The sequence below is a fragment of the Esox lucius genome, chromosome 1 (assembly GCF_011004845.1).
Source record: "Esox lucius isolate fEsoLuc1 chromosome 1, fEsoLuc1.pri, whole genome shotgun sequence".
In the NCBI taxonomy this organism is placed as follows: Eukaryota; Metazoa; Chordata; class Actinopteri; order Esociformes; family Esocidae; genus Esox; species Esox lucius.
This window is the reverse complement of record NC_047569.1, coordinates 23,749,738-23,774,513: the sequence shown is the minus strand read 5'-3', so window position 1 is coordinate 23,774,513 and position 24,776 is coordinate 23,749,738. Positions and strand designations below refer to the sequence as shown.

The following is a 24,776-nucleotide window of genomic DNA, read 5'->3' as shown; positions in this document are numbered from 1 at the left end:
TCTATCCTAAAGTTTCCTTGTGTTTTTTTTTACCAAAAACATTAGGAAAGATAACATACTGGAAAGAACATGTATGATGATAATTTTATGGTATAAGATCTTCTAGCGAATCAGCATTCAGGCCTAAACCAATCTCTTTGGTCTGCCTTCAGTGTACTATAGATTTGTGTCCTTGGTTGAGTGACATCGCCTTTCCCCTGCTCTTTCTCTTCCCGAGCTACTGAGGGTTTGGCTCCTGGTGGCCCCTGGAGGCCCCATCATTGCTCAGCTTCCCAGTAAGCTCAAAATGCCCTGTGGAAGCCCAGGATTCCCACAAAGCAGCACTAAGGCCTTGATTAAGACACAAAGACACAGTTAATTATGAAGCTTATTGCTGTGCTTCTCTCTAGGGCATGGTCTCGTAGTGTTCTTACAACACGTAACCCTCTCACGACGCTCTCCCACACGCTGTATCAAAACACGGCGAAGGACTACGATTCAAGAATACAAAGTCATAAGTGGTGTTTTAGGGAATATAATAAACTTCTGTTATCTTGAAAACTGTCAGTTTCAGTTCAAAACTCAATTTACAAGATTTTGTCTAGAACCATGTAGAGGTTGTTAGTTGTTATATTGAATTTGTAACATTTATGAAAGGTCAAAAATACATATTTCAAGTTTTATCTGTCAAAAATTTGTACTGTACTGCATTCATACATCCAGATAGTTGTATTATAAGATCAGAAAATAAATGATATTTTGGTTGGGTTGTATAATGCCAATAATATGCCCTTTGTTTGTTTACCAGGCAGAAAGATATAATCTGTTTACCACTACAGTGGGTATTTGCTTTACAGATGCTAACATTAGTTGAGTGCTTCAGAAACACTGCTGAACAACAGCCGCTAGCTAGATGACACCCTATCATCTCAGTGGTTGTGGATATCCAATGTAGTCGTTTTTCCATCCGTTTCAGGGGAGGACTGAATGGCTGACTGTGACATTAAGAAATATGTTGTAAGGATGTTTCCCAGTGATGCCTCACTCAAGGGGTGTCCCTGCCCAGTCAGGGGTGGGGCTCAGGGGTCAGAGGTCAATTGTAATGTCAGTGCTGACCCAAATTTCTGTGGGTGGTACATGCTGGGAAGCCCTTATATATATATATATCCCAGCAGGCACACAAGTCCGGTTAAATCCAGCTATAATGGCTTAACAGTACTGCCTCTCTTATTGTGGAACAATGTCATACATGCAAGTGGATGATACATGCAGGTAATACTTAGTTTCCAAAGTAGTTCACATTGACTGATCATTCCAAGCCACTACATTAGAGAACGAGTGAATGGGAGTGTTGTGAGGGAATGCGGTACAAAATAAACGCCAGCTGATGTTTTCATAGCGAGCTCTATGTTTCAGTCGTTCCGGGTTATATTTTAATATGAGCAATATATATTTATTTACAGTATGAGATCATCATCTGACCTGGGCTATTAGGGTGTGTCCCGTCCGTCTGTCCTCATCAGTCAACCAATGAGCCTCTGCAGATTTGCAAGCTAGGCCCCGCCCATAAGGTGAAGAGTTAATTTCCATGTTCAATTTCATATCTCCATAGGCTTCTGTGGTGGGATGCTTGCAGAGTGTGATTTCCCATGCTGAGGCAAACTGAACAATCAGCTGTCTACTGGGACAGATTTCATGCGAAATATATTTGTGCCCTAACGGGATGCATTTGGGTCCCTTATGGCTGTCTGTGTGTGACTATGTTCACAGGTAGGTTATTTCTCTGTAAACATGTGTTTCTGTTTGTCCTGCTGGTGTGTCCCTGAAGTCCCTAGGCAGTGGCTGGGTCACGCCTCCATTAAGGCTTTTGTCACAGTGATTAATAGCTCCTTCTATCATCTTTAATTTACTCCCTGATGACGCCGGGGCTCACGCTGGCGTTGGCGCTGCTCCGGGTAATGGCGTGATGTATGAGTACACCCAACACCTTGTGGCAGAGGTGAAAATCCTTCTGCCCATGCAGATTGCGGCCCGGGAACCAATGTCTTCTCTGCTAATAGTAATGAATTTGGTGTTGACCGTGCGTATGGGTGCTGTGTTGCATGTGCACTAATCTTTGCCTGATGTCAGGTTTATTTGTTTTATGTCTGATTCCTTTTTAGACTTCAGTCTTTTCTAATGGCACATTTTTTTGTTCTCTCAAATACAGACGTGCGTATCGCCTTAATGGCCCACTAGCTTATTTAGCTCAGCGAACAAAAGCGCTGAGTGAGGACGTTAATTCCTGCGCTAAGTTTACGGACTGCTCCAGCACAGTAGGTGGAGGAGTGTACCTTACGTTTGACAGATTTAATATCATAGAACGGGTAGCTAGTTGGCTAAAGTTCATTGTGTTGCTGAGCCTTGCCAACCGACTGCTGGTCACCTTCCCTGTCCAATGGCTTGCTGACGTGTTTCCTTTCAAAGTTTAGAAGCAGTTTGGTATTTAACAGTTAACAGCTTATTGACTTGAACATCCTTTTTTTGTGAGCTGCTTAAGTATAGTGGCCATTCGATATATGACGTGACAGTGGGAAGGCAACACTATTTTGTGAACATAACAATGTCATTCCGTTCACATTTGATGGTCTGTGACCTAAATATATGAAATAAATGTTTAGTAACTTAATGTCCCACACAGCAAACACACACTTGATGGTCTGCCTTGAATCAACTCCATTGTGGAGCAGCAGAATGTCAAGTGATGTAAATAATGACCCAATGGCTGGAGAGGGCCTTTACAATCACGGCTTGTTTCAGCACAAGATATGAAAGGCCAGTCTATGCAGGGTTAGCACTTGATGTTGGGTGTTGGGCTTGTTGCTGTATAATCATAATTTCACATCTTTGATAATGATGTTGATGAACATTGTGTACGGGAAGCGGCCTCAAGCTGGATTTCCCCTTTTTACCCAGAATTCTTTTGGCGGTTCTCCTTTTAACGGAGGGCGTCAGCTCGCAGTGTTGAGGTCATTGCCAAGATTAAACAAATAAACAAAAGGGTATGCCCCTTAGTCCCTCCGCCCCCCCCCCCACGCACACACATCCACACACAGCCTACCACAACAACACACCATGTTGTTACATAATGTTACAGGTTCCCTGTACCTTAGTATCTCTCCTATTTAGGAGAAACCACCAGTTTTAAGATGCTGAACAAAGCATATAAGCTTTTTGGGAAAGATTTACCTTTCTGAAATATATATGTTTATGGATCAAACTTCCCCCACTTGAATCAATCCGACTTGGACAATTTCTGGTCTAAATCGAATATAAACTATGAGACTAGTTGGTGGGAAATGTCGGAGTAGAAACGGAGGGATACAGTTACCGTTAAAAGCCCTTGGTTTCAACCATATGGCAAACTTAATGTCCAGGGCCATAAGCACGTTACACAGTCCTGCACCGAAAATCATTACACACGCTTGTAGAGCCTCTTTGGGTTTCTAGGCCTGCGCAGCTTGACAGACGTTTAAAAGCTTTGCTCTTTAAACATGCTGGCCCACACAGTGTGTATGTCAAACACAATGGCAACAGAGACTGTGGTGACAGCCTACTGCACCGGAGAGAGACTACTGAGGACCAACGCTGTCTTTCAAACCTGACTTTCTCTTGCAGACTGAACGCACGCTCTGACATACGTACTGTACAGACACACACACACACACACACACACCCACAGGAAAATAAACGCACGCTGTGACATACGTACTGTACAGACACACACACACACATACACACACACAGGAAAATAAACGCACGCTCTGACATGCACACGCGCACACACACACATACACACACAGGAAAATAAACGCACGCTGTGACATACGTACTGTACAGACACACACACACACACAGGAAAATAAACGCACGCTCTGACATGCACACGCACACACACACACATACACACACAGGAAAATAAACGCCCGCTCGGACATGCGCACACACACACACACACGCACAAAGGAATGTAAGAAACATTTAGGTACTTAGGTTAGTACCTAAATGTAAGTGAAATATATTTTAGGTCAGTTTTATGATATGCATATTTATACAATTAATCATAAGTCAATATAAGATTTGGTATTGAAAATATTTAGAACACTTTTGATAGATAATTCACAGTTCTCTAAAAATATATTTTGTCTCCACAATTCTTTATTTTGCTGTTAGTATTACAGAACTATTGTTTTTGACTCAGGACCTATTATATATTTTTTTTAAACCGATACAATTGTTGACACTCAATATATGGTAGCACAGTTTTGGTCCAAAATAACTGTAATCGATTGCTTCCGATATCCATGGATGAGCTCCATTAGCCCCTGTACTGGCTGTTTGGCCCTGGGCTCTTGTGCAAAGTGCTCCTGTTCTCTGGGTTTGGAAGAATGCCTACCAACTGTTTCAATAAGATTTAGATCTGAAGTAATTGCTGGCCACTTCAGTATAGTCCAACGTTTTGTATTGACCCAACTTTCTGACACTGGGGTTTGACCTAGCGCTCTGATCTCCTCAGACCATTCCTTGTTGTCTTCTTATTGCAGGAGACGACAGAAACGGGTTCAATTAGGATTTTTGAATTCCAACAATTTTCAGTACTTTTGGCCATTACTTTAAATTATACTGTTCATCAGATATACCAACCATATACACAAATTTACATAGTAAAAGCTGACAACTGAATGTTGTTGTTTGATAGCCAGGCTGTCTTCGGGAGCAGTAAGCTGAGAAGCACCTCAAGATATTTCATTGGAAAAACAACATCATCTTCATTCTGTAGATCACTGTATTTAAAAGAACATCTCCACAGAGAATGTTGATGATGATGTATTGTTCAGATGGGGCTTGGGAGAATCAACAACAGGAATGGGCAAAGCAAAGGCAGATTGAGGTGTGTGTGTGTGTGTGTGGATCAAAGGTTCAGGCTGACAGCGCAGCGGTGCGGTGTCACACAGCCGTTCTGGAATGTTCTGAGGCACAGGGATGTGCAGCTAGAGCCTCATTAGCAGCCCCCCCACCCCAGCCACCCCTCCCAAGCTGTCAGGGCGCGTTAGCCACAGCCTGCCACAGACACAGGGGGAGCGGCTGCTTCCTGTGGAGGGTTTCCTGTCTGCCTGTCCTCCCTGGACCCGCAGCCGGATTCCTAGCCAGCCTGGCTCTCCTATAGGCCGTTTTCAGATGACACCTCCACTCCTTACTATGACAAATCACTTCCTTTTAGGAAAATGTCCAAGTTAGGAACTGTCCCATAGTCCAGTTCTACTGACTTGAGCACTGTAGAGCCCTGTTGTGATGGGTTACCTCAGGCGTTGTTAAGGCCTTGTCTCAAATGACATCTTTATTCACAACATTTTAGTGCACTTCTTTAGACTGGAGGAAGTCTGCAGTAATCGGTGTACCATGAAGAAGTCATTTGGCCAACACTAGTCGATTAACATTCAGAAGACACATGCCAAGTAGTCCTGCGTAGCTGTTCTGTTCCAATAAAATGAAGTTGTTGTCAGGCCTCCCTTTTGATGTCTTGAGAAATGTGTACTTGCCAAAACCATTTGCAAGGATTGCTGGCTCCAAGTGGCAAGATTTTATTGGATGTGAACCCTGTCTCACATATCTGTTGTCATTTTGGTTTTTTAGACCGGGTAGGACACATTCTGCACACATTTGGTCTGGATTCCAGTTTGCAGCATTGGATAAAATTGAAGAAAAACTAAAGGAAATGAAGTGTGCTCTATAAACAAATTCAGCGTACACAGGCCGTTTTGATGAGGTTTTGATTTCACAGACATCCCTCACTGACATCCCTCACTGACATCCCTCACTGACATCCCTCACAGACATCCCTCACTGACATCCCTCACAGACATCCCTCACAGACATCCCTCACTGACATCCCGCAATGACATTCCTCACTGACATCCCTCACAGACATCTCTCATTGACATCCCTCACAGACATCTCTCACAGACATCTCTCACAGACATCCCTCACAGACATCCCTCTCAGACAGCATCATTGCACTAATCTAGTAACCACTGTTGCAGCTTCATCCAGGAAAGGAGTTTGGTCGGCTTGATGATTAGTCAAGACCCTCTTTTACTCTGTAATGTGAAGAGGCTCTTGTCAGCAGCAGGCTGTGTCAATGGTGTAACTGGACCACACCGCCTTGCTGGCACTCATTAGCCACGTGCGGCCCTGTTTCGATCAGCCTGGCATGGGGTCAAGGGTCAAACTGTGGTGTCCTTTCTCACTGTACTCACAATTAACCTCGGCCGGCCCGGCCACAGCTTACTCTGTTTTCACACGGCGGCAGAGTGATGAAGGTCAGGAAAGGGAAATATAAAACAGTTTAGACCAGCACAATGCTACAGTGGACCCCTTCGACCTGCCCAGCACCGAGCCCATGGCTAGCCAAACAACCTGAACCGGCAGCTTCTTGACTCTTGACTTGTGTGTCTCTCTGTGTGTCTCTCTGTGTTTCTCTCTGTGTTTTTCTCTCTGTGTATTGGGTGTTACTGAGGCGCTGCACTCACAGTGGAGTCCAGGCCTATTCTTCTCTTCAGACCCTTGGCCCTGTTATCACAGCACTACTTTCCTCCCTCTCCTGTTTATTTGAACGGGCCTAACTGCTCAAATATTTGTGTTTGAACCTTGTATATTTTTCCTATATTATGTTCAATGGAAGATGGAAGATGTAGACATGATCCTTTCCTCGTGGTCCTTAGTGTTAGGTCGTAGGTCGATGCTGGGGGGGTGGGGGGGGGGCTCCTTTACTCTGGGTCGAAGAGTCCGTCAGCAGGACCATGTTAACTGAACTCTCTGGTCATTGATTTGTGCTTTATTACATGATTATCGACAACCGGGATTGTTGATTCCTGGAAATGGACCTGTTTATTCATAATTGACTATGTAGACATAAGTATAGACTGCACAGTCTCTGTTGACATTGTAAAGGTAGTCTGTCCTGATGTTGTACAGGTAGTCTGTCCTGATGTTGTACACAGAAGCAGCACACATACACATCAGTTGCAAATATCGATAGCAGGAACCACATTAGAAGAAATGTCGTTCCAAAGAAACATTTGCCCAAACAGTCACTCTGACTGGTGTGGTGGAATGAATTCAACCACACAACTACTTACATTGTTTTAAGACCTCAGACAGTATATGCTGTCAGAGAGAAATAAGTTGCACTGTATTCGATGTTCTATCTCCAACATGCAACAATAAAAATAGGCACCTCAGCACGAAATGTCAAGTACCCAGTACTTTTAATTGCAACGTAATTACCTTTAGTTTTTTACCACATAACCAATGATCTAAAGTTGAAATTATATTTTACTGTTCATAAAATTGCAAACGGATTGGGGATCTCATCATCTATGGTATAAAATATAATTAAAAGATACAGAGAATCCGGACAAATCTCTGTATGCAAGGGACAAGGCCGAATACCAATACTGGGTGGCCGTGATCTTCTGGCCCTCAAACGGCACTGCATTAAAAACATAAACAATTCTGTAGTGGACATCACTGCAATGGCTCAGGCACACTTGTACCCTGACTGGGTATAAAAAACCATCCCAGAGAGGATGAGTGCTTCAGAAGTATAAGTGGGGAGCAAATTGGAACACTGTCCTGTGGACTAGAAAGGAGAGGGACCATCCTGCTTGTTATCATCGCAGAGTTCAAAAGCCAGCATCTGTGATGGTATGGGGGTGCATTAGTGCACATGGCATGGTTGGGTGACTTGCACATCTGTGAAGGCACCATTAATGCTGAACAATATACAATGCTAAAAAAAAAAGAAGGGAACGTGTAATCATCACAGTATAACACCAAGTCAGTTAAACTTAAGGGATATCAATCTGTCCAGTTACCAAGCATTAGCGATTGTAAATCAGTGTCACCTGTTTTGGTCCAAATGAAATTGACAACAGGCACACTGGAGAGGTAACAGCAAGACAACCCCCAAAAAGGGAATGGTTTTACAGGTGGTGGCCACAGAGAGTTGCTCTCTCCTTATCCTTCATGACTGATTCTTCTCTAGTTTAGAATTTCGCTAGTTTGTCCTTGTCACTACTGGTAGCATGAGGTGGTACCTGCAGCCCATTCAGGTTGCACAGGTAGCCTAGCTCCTCCAGGATGGCACATCCACACGTGCCATTGCAAGAAGGTTTGTTGTGTCTCCCAGTACAGTCTCAAGAGCATGGAGGAGATTCCAGGAGAAAGGTCATTACACAAGGAGAGCTGGACTGGCCCGTAGAAGGGCATCAACCCAGCAGCAGGACCAGTGTCTTCTCCTTTGTTCGAGGAGGAACAGGAGGAGCACTGCCAGAACCCTACAAAATGACCTCCAGCGGGTTACTGGTGGCTACTGGCATGAGGGCATGACGTCCTTTAGTGGGACCTGTGCTCACAGCCCATCATCGTGTAGCTCGATTGGCATTCGCCAGAGAACACCAGAATTGCCATTCAAACTCGGTGTGAGTTTGAATCCAGCCCTCAATTGGTTGGTGATTTTGGCTTCCATTCACATAATTCGTTACATCATTTTGTTCTCAACAAATGACACAACGTACAGTAAAGATTTTGATCTTGAATATATTTTGTTTATATATTTTGCCATGAAAGGGTGCACATGGTCTGCAACAATGCTTAGGTAGGTGGTACATGTAAAAGTAACATCCACATGAATGGCAGGACCCAAGCTTACCCAGCAGAATATTGCCCAAAGCATCACAATGCCTCCGCCGGCTTGCCTCCTTCCCATAGTGCATCCTGGTGCCATGTGTTCTCCAGGTAAGTGACGCACACACACCTGGCTATCCATGTAATGTAAAAGACGATGTGATTCATCAGACCAGACCACCTTCTTCCATTGCTCTGTGGTCCAGTTCTGATGCTCCCATGCCCATTTTAGGCGCTTTCAGCAATGGACAGGGGTCAGCACGGGGACCCTGACTGTTCTGCGGCTACACAGCCCCATACGCAACAAACTGCAATGCACTGTGTGTTCTGACACCTTTCTATCAGTACCAGCATTAACATTTTCCGCAATTTGAGCTACAGTAGCTGGTCTGTTGGATCGGACCACATGGGCCAGCCTTCGCTCCCTACATGAATCAATGAGCCGTGGCCGCCCATGACCCTGTCACCGGTTCACTGCTTTTCCTTCCTTGGACCACTTTTGCTAGGTACTGACCACTGCAGTCTAGGAACACATCCCCCAAGGGCTGTAGTTTTGGAGATACACTGACCCAATCATCTAGCCATCACAATTTGGCCCTTGTCAAAGTCGCTCAGATCCTTATGCTTTGCCCATCTTTCCTGCTTTTAACACAACAACTTTGAGGACAGAATGTTCACTTGCTGCCTAATATATCCCACCCACTGACAGGTGTCATGATAACGAGATTATTCATGTTATTCACTTCACCTATCAGTGTTATGGCTGATCAGTGTATGTTTTGGAGCAACATATGCTGCCATCCAGACAATGTCTTTTACAAGGAAGGCCTTGCTTATTTCATCAAGAAAATGCCAAACCACATTCTGCACGTATCACAACAGCATGGCTCAGTAGTAAAAGTGTCTGGGTGTTTACCTGGCCTGGCTGCAGTACAGACCTGTCATCCATTGAAAACATTTGGTGCATTATGAAACGAAAAATACGACAAATCAAGCAAGAATTCTATTACATTTCACTTTCAGAACTCCCACAATTGGTCTCCTTTGTTCCCAAATCCTTACAGAGTGTTGTTAAAATAAGAGATGCAATGCAAGACAGTGGTAACATGGCCCAGTCCCAACTTATCTTTAAACGTGTCAACACATCATATTCATTTTCAAAAAAACTAAACATTTCTCAGTTTCAACATTTGATATGCTATCTTTGTACTATTCTCAAATAAATAGAAATTATTTGCACGTCATTGCATTCTGTTTTTATTTACATTTAACGCAGCATCCCAAATTTTTGGAAATGGAGTTGTATGACGTCAGATCTTTTTCTGCACCTGAGGGCCCTGTAGCTCTAATAATAACGGTTTGCCACTGGTTTACTCTGATGTAGTACTTGTAGGATTGTAGTATTCTGTCCTGATGTTGTGCTTGTAGGCTATTCTGATGCAGTCCTTTAGATCTGTGAACCTCGCCCTCAAGTTCTCGCTCTCTTTCTGTCTTTGTCTTTCAGGTGATAGTGACGACTTTGCCCTCTACACATCTAATATGCTGGACAGTGTGTGCCTGTTGGATGGAGACCCCACAGTGCCACCCTCGGCCCCCCAAGAGGACCCTCCCTCCCCTGGCTTCTCCTGTGAGGACAACACCTCTCCCCTGGAGCCATCCCACTTCCATTCCTCCCTCTACATGCCCCAGGATGAACTGTCAGTTCCCCCAGACTTCCAGCTGCGCCAGTCTGGTGTACCAAGTGTTGGCGACGGGCTGGGTATCTGGGCACGGAGGACGGTGGACGTGGGTGAGCGTTTCGGACCGTATGTGGGCGAGCAGCAGATGTGCCTGAGAGACCCCACTCAAGACTGGGAGGTAGGAAAAGCACTTACTGTTTACAGTTTGAAAAAGGTGGAAGGGATCCTTTCGTTACGGAGGAAGGGATGGTTGGAGGACAGCTACTACAGTCCTTCTGTTAACTCTTTCTCCATGGCATCATGCTCCATGCTGATCTCTGGGATTACTGGGTCTGAGTTTCCATGGCGTTAATGGCTGTGTGATGTGATCTCACCTCAGCCAAGTCCAACGGGGTAGCAGTGAACACCCCCATGTAGACCCTCCGCCCGTTCACTCAGTATGCTCTTAACTCAATTAAAATGAAAAGCTATAAATCCTCTTTAGCCCGGTTTAAGACTCACAGCGGCCATTGGCCAATCACAATATTGGCCAGGCTGTGCACACAATCGAAGACCGGGGTCACAGGACAAGGTCAGAGGTTAGGAGGTCAGGTGCAGCCTCTGTCTGTGTCAGCCCAGTTCGTATTTTATTGAGGGGGGTGGGGGTGGTAGAGGCTATGAGGGGTATCAGTCTAATTAAGATCACCCTAAGCAGATCATTCTCTCTCATCTCTCCTCAAATTTCGGAAAGTCTTTGTCCTTTTTTAAGACAGCAGCAGCATGCATGACTATCTACTGCCTAACGGACAAGGAAACTCCAGCTAACACAATGCATTAAGCCGTTTCAGTTAAAAACCTCAACAATGAAAATGCGAGCACTTATTTAACTGTGATCCAAAGAACACAATCTTCAAAAAGGTCTCACAACATAAGCCCGATGTTCGCTTACTCTTCTGTGTTTGCAGAATATCAGCAGTGGTTTATATAAATAGTTTTGGTTTGGATTTGGTTTGGGTGGTGTAACAGTGGTCATGGTTAGACTTGCATCATCCACCATCAGGTCTAACTGAGTGGCTTTGGCTCCATTTGGACTTCAATAAAGGATTTCACTTCATCCATATGTTTCTCTTCCAAAGACCACCGTTTACCTCATTACACGGTTCACTACTGAGACTCAGCACTTCAATTGTCTTAATAGCAGAATGAGTCCGTTCTCTCTGTCTTTTTGCAAACATTGGGTTTTAATATGATTGAAAACGTCTCTGTCTCTCCCAGTCAGAGATTTACGGCTGGTTGAACAAGCTCCCGTCTCTCTCTTTTCCCAGGGAAGGAAATAAAGAAAAGAAGGTTTCATGAATTTTAATCCGCCGGTAATTTATGGGGAGCTTGAATAATATGTATTTAAAAAGGAGCTGAGGATTGTGGGAGGAAAGATGGGATGGCCGGGGAGGCAGCACTGTGTCATTATGGTTAATTACTTCAGTGACAGAGGCCCATAACTCTTTCCATTAAGTAAATAAGTTGTAAAGAATTTATGATGAAATGCCACATTATTCAGAACGGATATTCAGCGATGACATCCCCGCATTAAACATGGTAAACGCCATTAAGCTGTACTCCACAGACGGCCTCGCTCGCTCACACCCTCCGCCCGCTCCCCCCGCCCCCCCCCCCCGTGCGCTCGCAAACCGTCAATATGCCAATAAGCGAGGGGCTGTGTAAAAAATATAATTGATTTGGTAAATGTGAGTTAAGATAGATCTGTTTGCTTTCATCATCAATTCTGTGCGGTGTGCAAGGGTGATGTCACCGGCCAGGGAGCGATAAAGCGGTGGCGCCCATCTGGATCGAATGATGGAGAGTCGTGAGTGCCCGCCGTCCATGTCTATGACAGACCGGGGGAAGTTTGTCACCAGGAAGGCCAGCACTCCATGCCATCAACATAAATTTGGACTTTATTCATAAAGGAATGTAGTGAGTTATAGCAGAGATGCTTTATGAATACAGGAATGGTGACTTATGGGAAAGATAGCTTCAGTAAATAAAAGGGAGAGCCAACATGCTTTGTGGGCTAGAGGTCCACATGGTTCTCTCGGAGGGCACGACGTGCCAGCCAGCCCACCAGTGTGTGTGGGTGTGTGTGTGTATGTGTGTCTGTGTGTGGGTGTGAAAGTTTGTGTGTGGATCCATGTGTTCATGCATTTGGGAGTTGGTCCTGAACACCTACATTGATTCTACTGGACTGGAATTTTTGTATGTATGTGATATTTATGTATATGATTATGTATATCCTGATTACCGATGGCACTGTCCTACTACTCCTCTTATTGTCTGTTATTACATCAGTGCTGCTGTTGTTGTATTTTACGTTTTTAGTGTTGTCACATACGAACCTGCAGTAACATGTACATTACCTGGTGTATTCTATACATAATTCAGCGCTGAAACCTGTACTGGTGTGTGTGTGTGTGTTTCTCTTGTGAATACGTTTTTGTCTGAGTGAGACATACCTTGTCAAATCACCGGCTTGTTTACACTTGACTAAAAGAGAAAGTGAAGCGGAAGCTGATTTTCCCTTTATTTGACCTGTTAGACTTCATTTGAAACAGTAGTCCATCATCACTCGCCCCTCAATGAGATCGTCCCACAAAAAGTCCATTGACGTCTTGCACACAGACATTTATGACTGTGGGAGCAGTGGGGGATAGGTTAGAGGTGAGGTGGGGTGAGGGGTGAAGAAGGTTTAGGTTAGGGGTTATATTAGGTGGGGGTGAGGTGAAGTGCAGGGTGAGGTGTTTGGTGGTGGGTGAGGCAAGGTCTGATGTGTGAAGTGAGGGGTGATATGAGGTGGGGGCGGGATGATGAACAGACTGGACCAGACCGAGCCGGGCTGTTAGCACTACTGCTGACTAGCCATTACCTCTCTGGCAACGGAAACATGGAGAGACTGGATATTATTTATTATATTATTATTATTTTTCCCAAAATTACTGTTGGCTTTGGTCAAGTTTCCTTTAAAACTAAGTCAACTAATTGTTTAATTTAATGCCTGTCTTGTTTCTTGCATAAATACACAGTATTGTATGATCCAAAGTGTTCTGGCAAGAAAGGGTATCGGAAACAAACTTTTACAAAAATAAATTGAATGTAGCCTTTCATGTGGTGTTCCTGTTCCGTCTGCCTGCTCACTAGTCAATTTTGGTCTGCTTTTTTCCCCTCAGCTGTGGGGCACATTGATATTCAAACACTGTTAGTGTCCATCCCTCTCAGTTCACCCCGCCAGCAACAATGAGAGAGACGGCCTGGAAAGAGAGAGTTATCCTCCAACTCAATAAGTTTCCAGTGGGGTTCGCCCACCGCCTCGCCTCAACGCCTCATCACACTGGCCCATGGGGTTATGGGTCCGGTTCAGAGACTGGAGAAAGCCGGGCGCCTCCCATCGCAGAGGGCTGCTGGGCGGGGCGGGGGGTAGGGGTGGTTTAAGACGGGTGGGGGTTGGGGGGGGGGTTGTGGGACTGGGGGCCTTTGTGCACCTCTTGAGTGGGTGGCGGGGGTCGGCAGGAGGGTGGGGGTCTAGGTGGGGTGGTAGAGATTAGCAGCGCCGGGTGAATGAAGAGCGGAGGATTAGGTGGGATGGGTTGGGCTGGGCCCACTCTCCTAGACCTGTCTGTCTGTCTCCCGGTCCTCCAGCACAGGCCACAGTGAGGTGCCGGGAGGGGGAGGAGGGGGCTTGTCATTCAGACTCTCAGATGCTACATCATGACCGACAAGCGGACAGGGCCACGGCAGGAGGAAGAGAGGAAAGGTAGCGCTTAAGGCAGGTTGGGCCCAGGAGGGCATGGGGGCGGGGCGGAGAGGGCGTGTCTTTTGTGTGCGGATAAGCCGTTGTCCTGAATGAATGCAGATGTCCCCTGACTGTCCCCCTGTCCTGTGTCTCTGACGGCCTGTCACCTCTGTCACCAGGGGAGAAAGAAGCGAAAAGAGCCCAGTCTCACTCCCACCCAAAGGGACCCTTAATCCGCTGGCCCCAGCCTCTTTGACTGTCCCAGAGATGGACCCACACCGCAGCTTAGAGAGCCTGCAGCCACTGGGGAGGGATGAACCTCTCAGTCATTCAACAGCTTTCAATGGACACACACTCTGAGAGTCTCCCTCTTGCTAACTCTCACACTCCCACACAAGAACTTGGACATTCAGAGTGAGGTGGTCTGGCCTTGGGAACAATTTAGAAAGAAATGATCAGTGTATTGTCATAGTCTTTATACAGTGAAATCATTACAGCGCATTTTGAACTGCCCTTTATACACCCGCTAAATGTCTGCCAAATGGTGTCATCATGGAATCTGTTATTGAATCCACTCCCAGGTTTTAATGAGGATTGCTGTGTTTAGCGTTACTAAGTTCTATCTCTCAGTCTCACTGTCTCCACCCATCCCTCCGTCGGTCCTGCTATGTGACTCTCTCCCCCATACCTGTCAGAGTCTAGGGGTTGAGGTGGGGCAGCATCTCTGTTGCTGAGGACACATATTGTTCATGTCTCATTATCACACCACCACCTAATTCAAATGACAGTTGTGATGGAATGGTGTGTGTGTGTCAGAGTGAGCGAGGCAGAGGGAAGGCATCCCAGCCGTGTCCACGGCCCTCTGCCACCAGGGAACCCTCTTCACCCTGGCTCACCCTGGTGTGTTCAAGGAAAAAGAGCTGTGTCACCCTAATCAGCTTACTGCTGTAGTCCAATTCCAGCCCCATCACCGACCCTGTCACTGAACCCATCACCTACCATCACCAACCCCATCACCGACCCCATCACCAACCCCATCACCAACCCCATCACTGAACCCATCACTGACCCCATCACCTTCCATCACCCACCCCATCACCAACCCCATCACCTACCTCATCACCTACTCCAAACCCATCACCAATCCCATCCCCTACCTCATCACCATCCCCAACCCCATCACCTACCTCATCACCATCCCCAACCCCATCACCTTCCATCTTCAACCCCATCACCTTCCTCATCTCCTACCTCATCACCATCACCAACCCCATCACCGACCCCATCACCAACCCCATCACCAACCCCATCACTGAACCCATCACTGACCCCATCACTGACCCCATCACCTTCCATCACCCACCCCATTACCAACCCCATCACCTACCTCATCACCTACTCCAAACCCATCACCAATCCCATCCCCTACCTCATCACCATCCCCAACCCCATCACCTACCTCATCACCATCCCCAACCCCATCACCTTCCATCTTCAACCCCATCACCTTCCTCATCACTTACCTCATCACCATCACCAACCCCATCACCGACCTCATCACCATCCCCAACCCCATCACCTACCTCATCACCATCCCCAACCCCATCACCTTCCATCTTCAACCCCATCACCTTCCTCATCACCTACCTCATCACCATCACCAACCCCATCACCGACCTCATCATCATCTCCAACCCCATCACCAACCCCATCACCTACCTCATCACCATCTCCAACCCCATCACCAACCCCATCACCTACCTCATCACCATCACCAACCCCATCACCTACCTCATCACCATCTCCAACCCCATCACCTTCCTCATCACCTACCTCATCGCCATCACCAGCCCTATCACTAACTTCCATCACCTTTACCAAGTGCTAGCTTCAGCCTCCAGGCAAAAGATATTACCAACATCTCCAGTCCTCGTCCTCCCCCTTCCATCACAGATGTGACCATACAGCCTTCCATCCTTTGTAATGTAGGAATCCTGTGTGTTTGTGCGTCTGCGTGTGTGTCTGCGTGCCTTTGTCCATTCTGTTTCCTGTAAGGGCAATAAGCTTCCAATGTGACTGTAGATGGATTGTCTCTGAGAAATGGTGTCCCTTCAGAACAAAAAGAGTTGGGCTCTGTCTGCCTCTTCTCATTTGATTAATAATCCTTTCTCTTTGCCCTAATCAGTTGTGTTTAGTGTTGCTAGAAGGGTAGCTTTGGGCCGAGACAACTGTTATTATTGACGTTCTAATCTTGTGTGAGAGGAGCAAGGAGAGTTGAGGCATTCAATGGAGAGAGTGAGAGAATTCCACTCCACGGGAGCACCAAGCATGCATTCCAACACTTCTCTAGGCCGCTCTCTGTCGGACAGAAAAAACAAGATCTTTACAAATGTATGATGTACCCCTCTTCTCCTCCACCCTCCCTCCCTTCCTCTCCCTCTCTCTGTCTGTGGTGGCCCAGCAGGGAGGGGAAGCTAGGTTAACTAATTGAACAGGGTCAGAATGAATGGCTGCAAGACAAAGGCTGGCATTAGTGGGCCCAGCCAGAGGAAGGTGTACCCGAGGCAACAATGCCAGGTGAAGGAGGGTGTTTGGGGGTAAGGGAGGGTAGCCTGAGAGGTCAGGGGTCATGGATCTTATTAGGTCTAAGGAGAATAGGGGGATGTGTTTGTGTGGCGGGTGCTTGGGGGAGGTTACCTGGTAAGATGACTACAATAGAGATGTATGGGGGGGGGGGTACTCCATTAAAGCTAACCCAGAATCTGAATAGCCCAGTCAGGCTGGACCAGCGTCATCCCGGATGCCCCATACTGGGCAACACAACACATTCTAAAGGAAGGCCAAAAGAACACAATGACATAGTATGGGTCTATATGTAAGTCATCTATCTGTATGTACCTAAACGGATGATTCCGAAAACAGTCACCATTAGCTGATATCTTAGGGATTTAGCAGATCTGGTAACACTCCCTGGTAGGACATGATACAAGATACGTTATGGTACATCTGCTATCACTGGGTGTTTTTCTACTCTGTGTCTGTGATGGAAACAGCAGAGTTCAGACGTCCAACCATTATTAGGATGGTTAAAATCACAAACACCTCACTTACCATCTCTCAGACTGTTCCAGTTGTACACATATTAACCCCCCCCCCCACACACACACACACATGCACACACAGACACACACACACACACTCTGCAGTGTGTACTATTCTGTCTCTGATACACTTATACAGTACATACACATTCTTGGAAACACACACCCAAACATCTATACGGAAACACTCTAGGCAGGAGTCAGAATGAGGGGACCCTTACACAGGCGCCACAGGAAGCCAAGGTGATGAGTTCCTTGTGCGGAGGTGTGTCCACCCAGCTCACAGATACCTTATCTGCGCCCTCCCTTTAAACTGTTGATGGTTTCCAAATGGACGTGCCGCTGGGAGAGGGAGAAAAAAAGGGGGGAGAGGGGGGAACAAGAGAGAAGGAGAAAAGAGAGAGAGAGATTAAAAGACAGACAGAGAGAAAAGGCAGAGCTCTGGGCACAGCCATGACTTTTAAAGGTCCAGAGAGGCAGAATATGGGAACTGTCCCACTTTTCCCGCCTGAGTCGCTCTAGTCCTTAACAACTAGTCAGATGGCATTACCCAGGCAATACATCTAAGCACCGCTTAACGCAAATAACCAGGCGCTAATACTACTCTACAAAACCACATCTCTGTCTGTGGTTAGAACTGTGCAAACAGGCAAACCTGGGCCTCCTGTTCTCTCTGAGCTGCTGCCAGACTTTCCTACATGGTTATTCTGTCCCACAGCCATGCTTCTAGAAGTGTGTGTGTGTGTGTGTGTTGTGTTGTGTGTGTGTTTGTGCACGTACATGCCTGAATGTGTTTGTGTGTGTCATTCTTTCCCTATACTTGCCTTCCTTTGTATGCCTTCCTGACAGTATGTGTTTGTATGTGGATGTGTGTGTGTGTGTGTGTGTGTCTTGCTCATTCCCTCAGTTCCCCTGGCCCAGTTCAAAGGCTAATGGGTGTGGGGGTCTGGTTTGAGAGCTCATTACCAGGTTAAGAGGTAAAACGCAGGCAGGCCAGTCGGCCGGCATATTCAGGCCCCGACACAGAGCAACACCATAGTCCTCGTCCAATTACTCCACATTGCCCCTCCAATTACGGTGGAGCAGATCCAACAGGAGAGCTGCCAGCGTAGAGAAAAAGCAGAGGCTCGATGTCTATAATGAGGTCCTAACCCTGACAGTGGGTTATTATGTCATAATGCTTTAATTTGATCCATATGATAGCATGTCTAAGTTATTGAGTAGTCCATCTTTTTTAGCCGACTCACACCACTGATGTGGCATGTGACTGCACAGAGAGGAACACTAGAGGCAGAAACACAGAGCACTGGAGGACACCTACAAATCTATCGCTTAACTCTAACAGGCAAACCTTGGTTTAAATCAGCGCATCCCTGTGCCAAATAATGCAGACTAATGCGCGTTGCTGTGTTTGACAGATTTTTGTTGGGATTGTTGTGAGCTTCCATTCAGATCTGAAATAACCCTGCCACATTTTGATGCTATGCTTTTCATAGAAAACCGCTTTATAAAGCAACTCCTTGCGGTGTGCTGTACATATGCTGTGAATCAGGCTTCATTTTTGCCAAGCTATATTTGCCATTTGTTTACATTCAAATGGACTTCAGGAATGTTATTTTAACTTTGTTACATAGTATTTTATATATCCAGCATTGTTCATTGTTTAAAGACATGAATTGAGCAATAAAAATGCAACTCTTATTGGATTAGACAGCCAGCGTATCTTCATATGTTTTGCGTTACTCTTTCCCAAACTTCTGTGTGAGGTAAGTGACTAAGGCTAGACATGGCAGTCACCCTGCAATCCACAGATAAATGCAGCTCACTCATCCGCGGACAAAGTGGGACAGATACAGTTTCTCCTCTGACTGTTGAGCGGGAGGTATAGAGCGAGAGGGAGCAGTGAGCAGTACGGAGAGATGTAGTGGTGAGAGATAAAACAGAAAAGTACAAGGGATTAAAAGAGGGCGAGGAGTAAAAAAGAATGAACAAGAGAGTGAAAAAGTGATGAAAGAGAGATAAAGTAAAAAGGAGAGAATATATAGATTGAGTGATAGAGGGAGAGAGTGAATGAAAGTGGGAGCAACTTAAAGGATGTCCTGTGTCTCTTCGCAGAAGACAGGCTGGGGGAACAAGAGAGACGTGCACTGACTGGAAGACCGATATCCTGGTGCTCTGAAGGAGCGTTCTCCTTCCAAAGTGTCCCTGCGTGGTTGCCTAATAGGATTTTCCAGGCTCCAGCAGGTAGTCTGAGTGGGACTTTGTTCCCCGGAACTCTCAGATAAGGGTTAATGCGGTTCTTCGGCCGCACAGACGCTCGGCCAGACTCTGTCGCTCCTGCCCATTGGCCTGCTTTGTCAGCACCAATCCATCAGAAAGGATTTCGCCCCCGGACTTAAACTCAGCGGCCATTTCTGACACATCCAACAAACGTAATTCTTGTCTCCCGGTCGCAGGCCTGTCAAGTCCTAAGAAGTTAGCATCTTCCGCGGAGTGAGAGAAAAATCTTGCAGAAATGTATTACTCAGCCGGTTATGCTTTGTCATCAGCAAAAACAGTGAAGGAAGAAGACAGGACAGAACTGGACGGGAGGATCAACAGCGGAGAGCAGAGTTGTGGGATCCCTGTGGAAAAGGCTAACGGGGCAACCATCTTCTCTCTCTGATCGTTCTGTTTTCTCCAGCCCGTTTTCATGCCTGTGTCTCTTCCCTGTCAAGACACGTTTTGACAGGCATTGCGATCTCGTTAGAGCCTCGGGGACCTTCTCTTTGGGTTCACGCTCCTCTCTGGGCCTGAGTGACAGCAGGACGGGGTCCAACTGCCACCAAGACACGGAGCCATAAATCATCCGACTGCCTGGCACGGCCGCTGCACTGCTGCACTGGCCTCCACTTCCTGAACCACTACCAGTTCCTGCAGTGGACAAAAAGGCCTTTGTAGGGCTGTTTGGGCCAGGCAGATCCAGAATCCTCTCTATTTGAGGGCGGTGAGGTTTCTGAGTGATGCTGCCGAGAGGAGCTGTGGGAGAACAGGCCGACCCAGAAGAAGAAGGGGGAGAGTACGGGGCGTGAGAGCTACTAAAAAATTACGTTCCAAGCTACTCATTTGTTTTTTTTGCTTTCAAATTTATATTTTCTTCTCTTCCCACCCTGTAACTTTTCCCCAGGTCCTTAAGCGTACAGGAGAAAGTAATGCATCACATTTTCTGTAAAATAAGGGTGAATAATCAGTTCATCTTTTTTATTCTATATTACCTTTAAAAAAATAGTTTTCTCCTGTTTTTGGATTCATATTGTTAATCAACTTACAATTATTCATAGGTCTTTAGACGGTGTGTCCTAAGTGGTCCAGCAGGCTAAGCCACTGGTGTAAATATACTGCTGTAGCAGGACTTAGTTTTCTGCAAGTTCAGAAAAACTTTCGTAATTTCCCAATAAAGCAAAACATACTCAAAAATATCACAAAACAAACCTTCAGATGGTTATAATAAATTTTCAACTGGCTTAATATGGAGAGGTCAAACCCCAAATCACACACATATTGCCCAAAATTGCTATCCTGATATTGTGGTGTTTTTTTAAATCCTTAATGGCTAATCAGGGGATGTAATGTCAATGCTACTTAAATTATGTAATAGCTGTGTAATTGCTGGTGATATTTACAATTTCTTCATGACCTTTGGCGATGGAACCAAAATTGTAACTACTTTTGACTAGCTATCTAGTCTAACTTAATGTTAGAATGAGGTAAAGAGAAATAATGGATTAGTCTAGAAGATCTGACAAATAGAAAGATAATAGACAAAAAAATATATATGATTGGGATATATCTTGATTGCCTTGACTGTCAGGTGTGAAACGGAATTTTGTCTCTTTAAAATCATCAAACTGATCTTCCTTTGTTAGATATATGTCTTATTACCTGGGAACAGAAGACAAAGCCAGCAGTTCAGTGTCCCAGATCAGCCACCATTATAACTTACTCTCCCTCAAAACCAAGAAAATACATCTCGCTGTGAAACTGAATATCCGGACCCAGGCCTGCCCTCACAAAACACAGCCTCTCCTGCTCCCCATTTCTCTGCTCCTCCATCCATCCTCCATCCATCCTCCATCCCGCCTCCATCCCGCCTCTGTCCCGCCTCCGTCCCGCCTCCGGTGTTTGAATGTCTCGACCTCAGCGTCAGCTGGTGAAGGACGACTATTTACCTTCGGACACAGATCAAGACGTTACGCCGGGCCTCGGGACCCAGGGGGGCCATGTCGGGATGGTCTCGTGGAGCTTCTGACACCCCCGTAAATCTGGTGTGGGTGTCCCATCTCTGCAGTGCCTGTGCAGTGAGAACACCAATGAGGCGTGGGGATGAACATTCCTGAGCCGTTCTCACACAAAGCCGTGGGTTTTTGCCTTTTCCTCCGCTTCTGACTGGTGCGTCTCTCTTGCGACTACGCGCCCGCCTATCTTTCCACCCTACTGGAATGGCGCTCTCATACATATCCCCGGGCTCTAAGCGTGAACGTTTTCCCTGGAACCTTGCTTACTTAGCGTATAGCTTTGTGTTTGTGTTAAATGATGAATATGAGGCACTGTCATGTGTGTTATTCCACTGTCTATGAAAGATCGTTCTACTTCCAAGCGGCTGTTCCCATAATGCAGCAGTATCAGCAGTGGGTCACTGTTCCAGTCCGCTGTATGTAGTGGAGTGTGAAGTCGGCGGAGTCTGCTAATAGAATAAGGAGAGAGTAGAGACCATGCGTGGCGGTGAGTACCCTGTTGGTGAACGGCCTCATAAAGCCTGTCGGCCTGGGAAAGAGCTTTCTCGGTTGGAGAAAGTAATGTGAGAGATTTGTGGTCGATAGCCGTCGTTGAAGGAGTACTGTGCGGTTGTTAGGCCATAGAAATAAAATTACCAGAATGCACCAGTCCTCTCAGAAATCATTCATTTGACTGAAACATATGGAAGTCCACTGCCCGCCGCCGAACCTTGAATGAGAAGCTTTGCTCTAGTATTTTGATCTCTGGTGGTCAGGGCCGTGGCAGTCGGGTGGCGTATGGTGTAGCTCAAGCCTAGCGCGTGTGGTTGTCTAGGCTGTGCCGCTGGTCTGTATCCTGTGGCCCTCCGTCTCCACGCAGAGACCAGGCGGGTTTGAGGCCCACACGGTTTCAGCCGTGTGAGGCCGAGTCCAGGGAGTGTTCAACGGTCTCTCCACACAACAGATACGTTAGCCAGTTTAGCCAGATTTTTCACCCAAATGGAAATGCTGCCTGTCACCTCTCCTGCCGCCTCCAACCCCCCCCCTGTCTAATCCGTCATGGCACGCCGCCGGCCACACAAATAGGCCTGCCACTCTCACTGTCATCAGGCTAACGGATGTCCTGTTGTTACCACGGGGCGGGGCGAGGCGTGCCCAGGTTCACTCCTCAGCCTTCCCACTCCTCTCCCTCGGGATGAGACTCCTCATGTCCTCTCCCTCAGGAGCTGGGAGGGAAGGAAGGGCTGCGTTCAAGGGAGGAGGGGGATCAGTTCCACCCCTCACGGCTCCCTTCCACCCCATCTCTCTGGGTCAGGACTCAAAAGCAACCATAAGGGGAAAATAAATGGCGTCCAGAGCCCGGACTGGTAACCCTAACGGCCGTCATAAATAACAGAGGCCTATTTGGAGGGGAAGATGAGGCATTAGAAGCTATTTACACTGAGGTAGCTGTGCGATCGATCACAGGCAGACGGCCCATAGATAAGAAGGTGTGATGTCATTGTTATTTATGATGATCTCTGACAGTAAGGCTACAAAGGGGTTTTCCGTCGGACAGCTCCATCCGTTTTTGGGGATATGATGTATTCTGTCGTCAGGGAAACAATCAGTGGTGGCGGCCCCAGCGATGGAGGTTTGCTACGGATGCCTGCCTCCCCTACACAACACCTCCATCCAAGCCTCGGCATCGTCCTTCCCTCTCGCCCGCCAGACAGATGCCATCGGTGTGATTAGGCTCATGAAAAGGACAGAGGGGACATACCTCTTAGCCAGTTATGTCTTTGTTCCGCAGCAGGCTAATGGGAACCTATGGGGGCTATATTGAAGACGATGGGAGAGCAGACAATGTGGACAGGCTGATGGTGAACACACAGCTACACACAACACAGCTACACACACAAACACAGGTACACAGATACATAGCCACAACTACACACCCTGCTATACTCACAGAACTACACACCCAGATATACTCACAGAACTACACACCCAACTACACACACACAGCTATACTCACAGAACTACACACCCAACTACACGCACAGCTATACTCACAGAACTACACACCCAACTACACACACAGCTATACTCACAGAACTACACACCCAACTACACGCACAGCTATACTCATAGAACCACACACCCAACTACACTCATAGAACTACACACCCAACTACACGCACAGCTATACTCATAGAACTACACACCCAACTACACTCATAGAACTACACACCCAACTACACACACAGCTATACTCATAGAACTACACACCCAACTACACGCACAGCTATACTCACAGAACTACACACCCAACTACACACACAGCTACTCACACAGGAATTTCCTCTGGTGGGCAAACAAACCCACTAGGGCCTCAGACACCTAGCAAAGTGAAGCGTCACAGACCAGGGCAGACACTGTGTGGTCTGTAGAAAGTGTCTGAAGAGTAAAGGTGAGACCATGCACTACAGAGGCAGACGTGGAGGGTTCGGAAGGTCAATGCTAATTGTTTCTGCGTTTTCATTGGCCGGTGCGCGGAAGCAGAAGCAGGAATATTTTGCCGAACTTCTGGCCCGGGTCCAATCCTACAGAAACTCCACAATGGATGGACTTCCAGCAGGGTTTGGGCACTCGCTACCTCCCTCGAGACTATTTCCCTCCCTGTCACACAAAAAATACACGCAAAATAAGCAACAAAAAACCCAGCCAAACAACAAGATGTGTGGAGTTTTAAGTCCTGCCCAGCCCTGATAACAGCTGCAGGGGTTTAAACAAACATGCATGCCTTTTTGATGTGGCCCATATCTTGGCAACTAGAAACACTTGCAGAGTTCTCCAGTGAGATCAAATTCCTTGAAATTAATCAGTCAATTATTTTTAATATATAAAACTTTGTATCAAAAGACAGCATGCGTACGCATGCCCTTCCCCGCGCGGCATGCCATTGCTCTTCCGGGGACTTTCATGCTGTTAATGGGAACATGGACGGAGACTTGGCCGTCTCAGGATTCCCCTCAGACAAACACAGAGGTAGTTCACAAGGAATCAGAGTTGAAGGGGAGAAACAGTCCTGGCAAAGAAGTGATCTCACAGAGGAGTACAAAGAGTAGGCAGGAGGAGGAGGAGGCCAGGCAGGAGGAGAGGGCTAGGCAGGGGGCAGGAGGGCCAGGGGGCAGGAGGGGGGCGTTAAATGCACAGGGGAACGAAGAGACAATACAACAGGGTCAGTCCTGGGTCACCTAAAGTCCATGAACTGGAGACCCTTGGTACTATC

The 24,776-nt window shown here is 46.7% G+C and overlaps 1 protein-coding gene across 13 annotated transcripts in view; it reads left to right on the top strand.

The window, feature by feature from the left end:
- mecom (MDS1 and EVI1 complex locus) overlaps positions 1–24,776 on the top strand; it is a 163,957-nt gene that overhangs the window by 49,086 nt on the left and 90,095 nt on the right. For all 13 annotated transcript variants that reach the window (XM_010893658.5, XM_010893654.5, XM_013134119.4 and 10 more), the window contains exon 2: positions 10,211–10,563. In XM_010893658.5, coding sequence (XP_010891960.3) covers positions 10,211–10,563 — 353 coding nt within the window. The remainder of the gene's footprint in view (positions 1–10,210; positions 10,564–24,776) is intronic.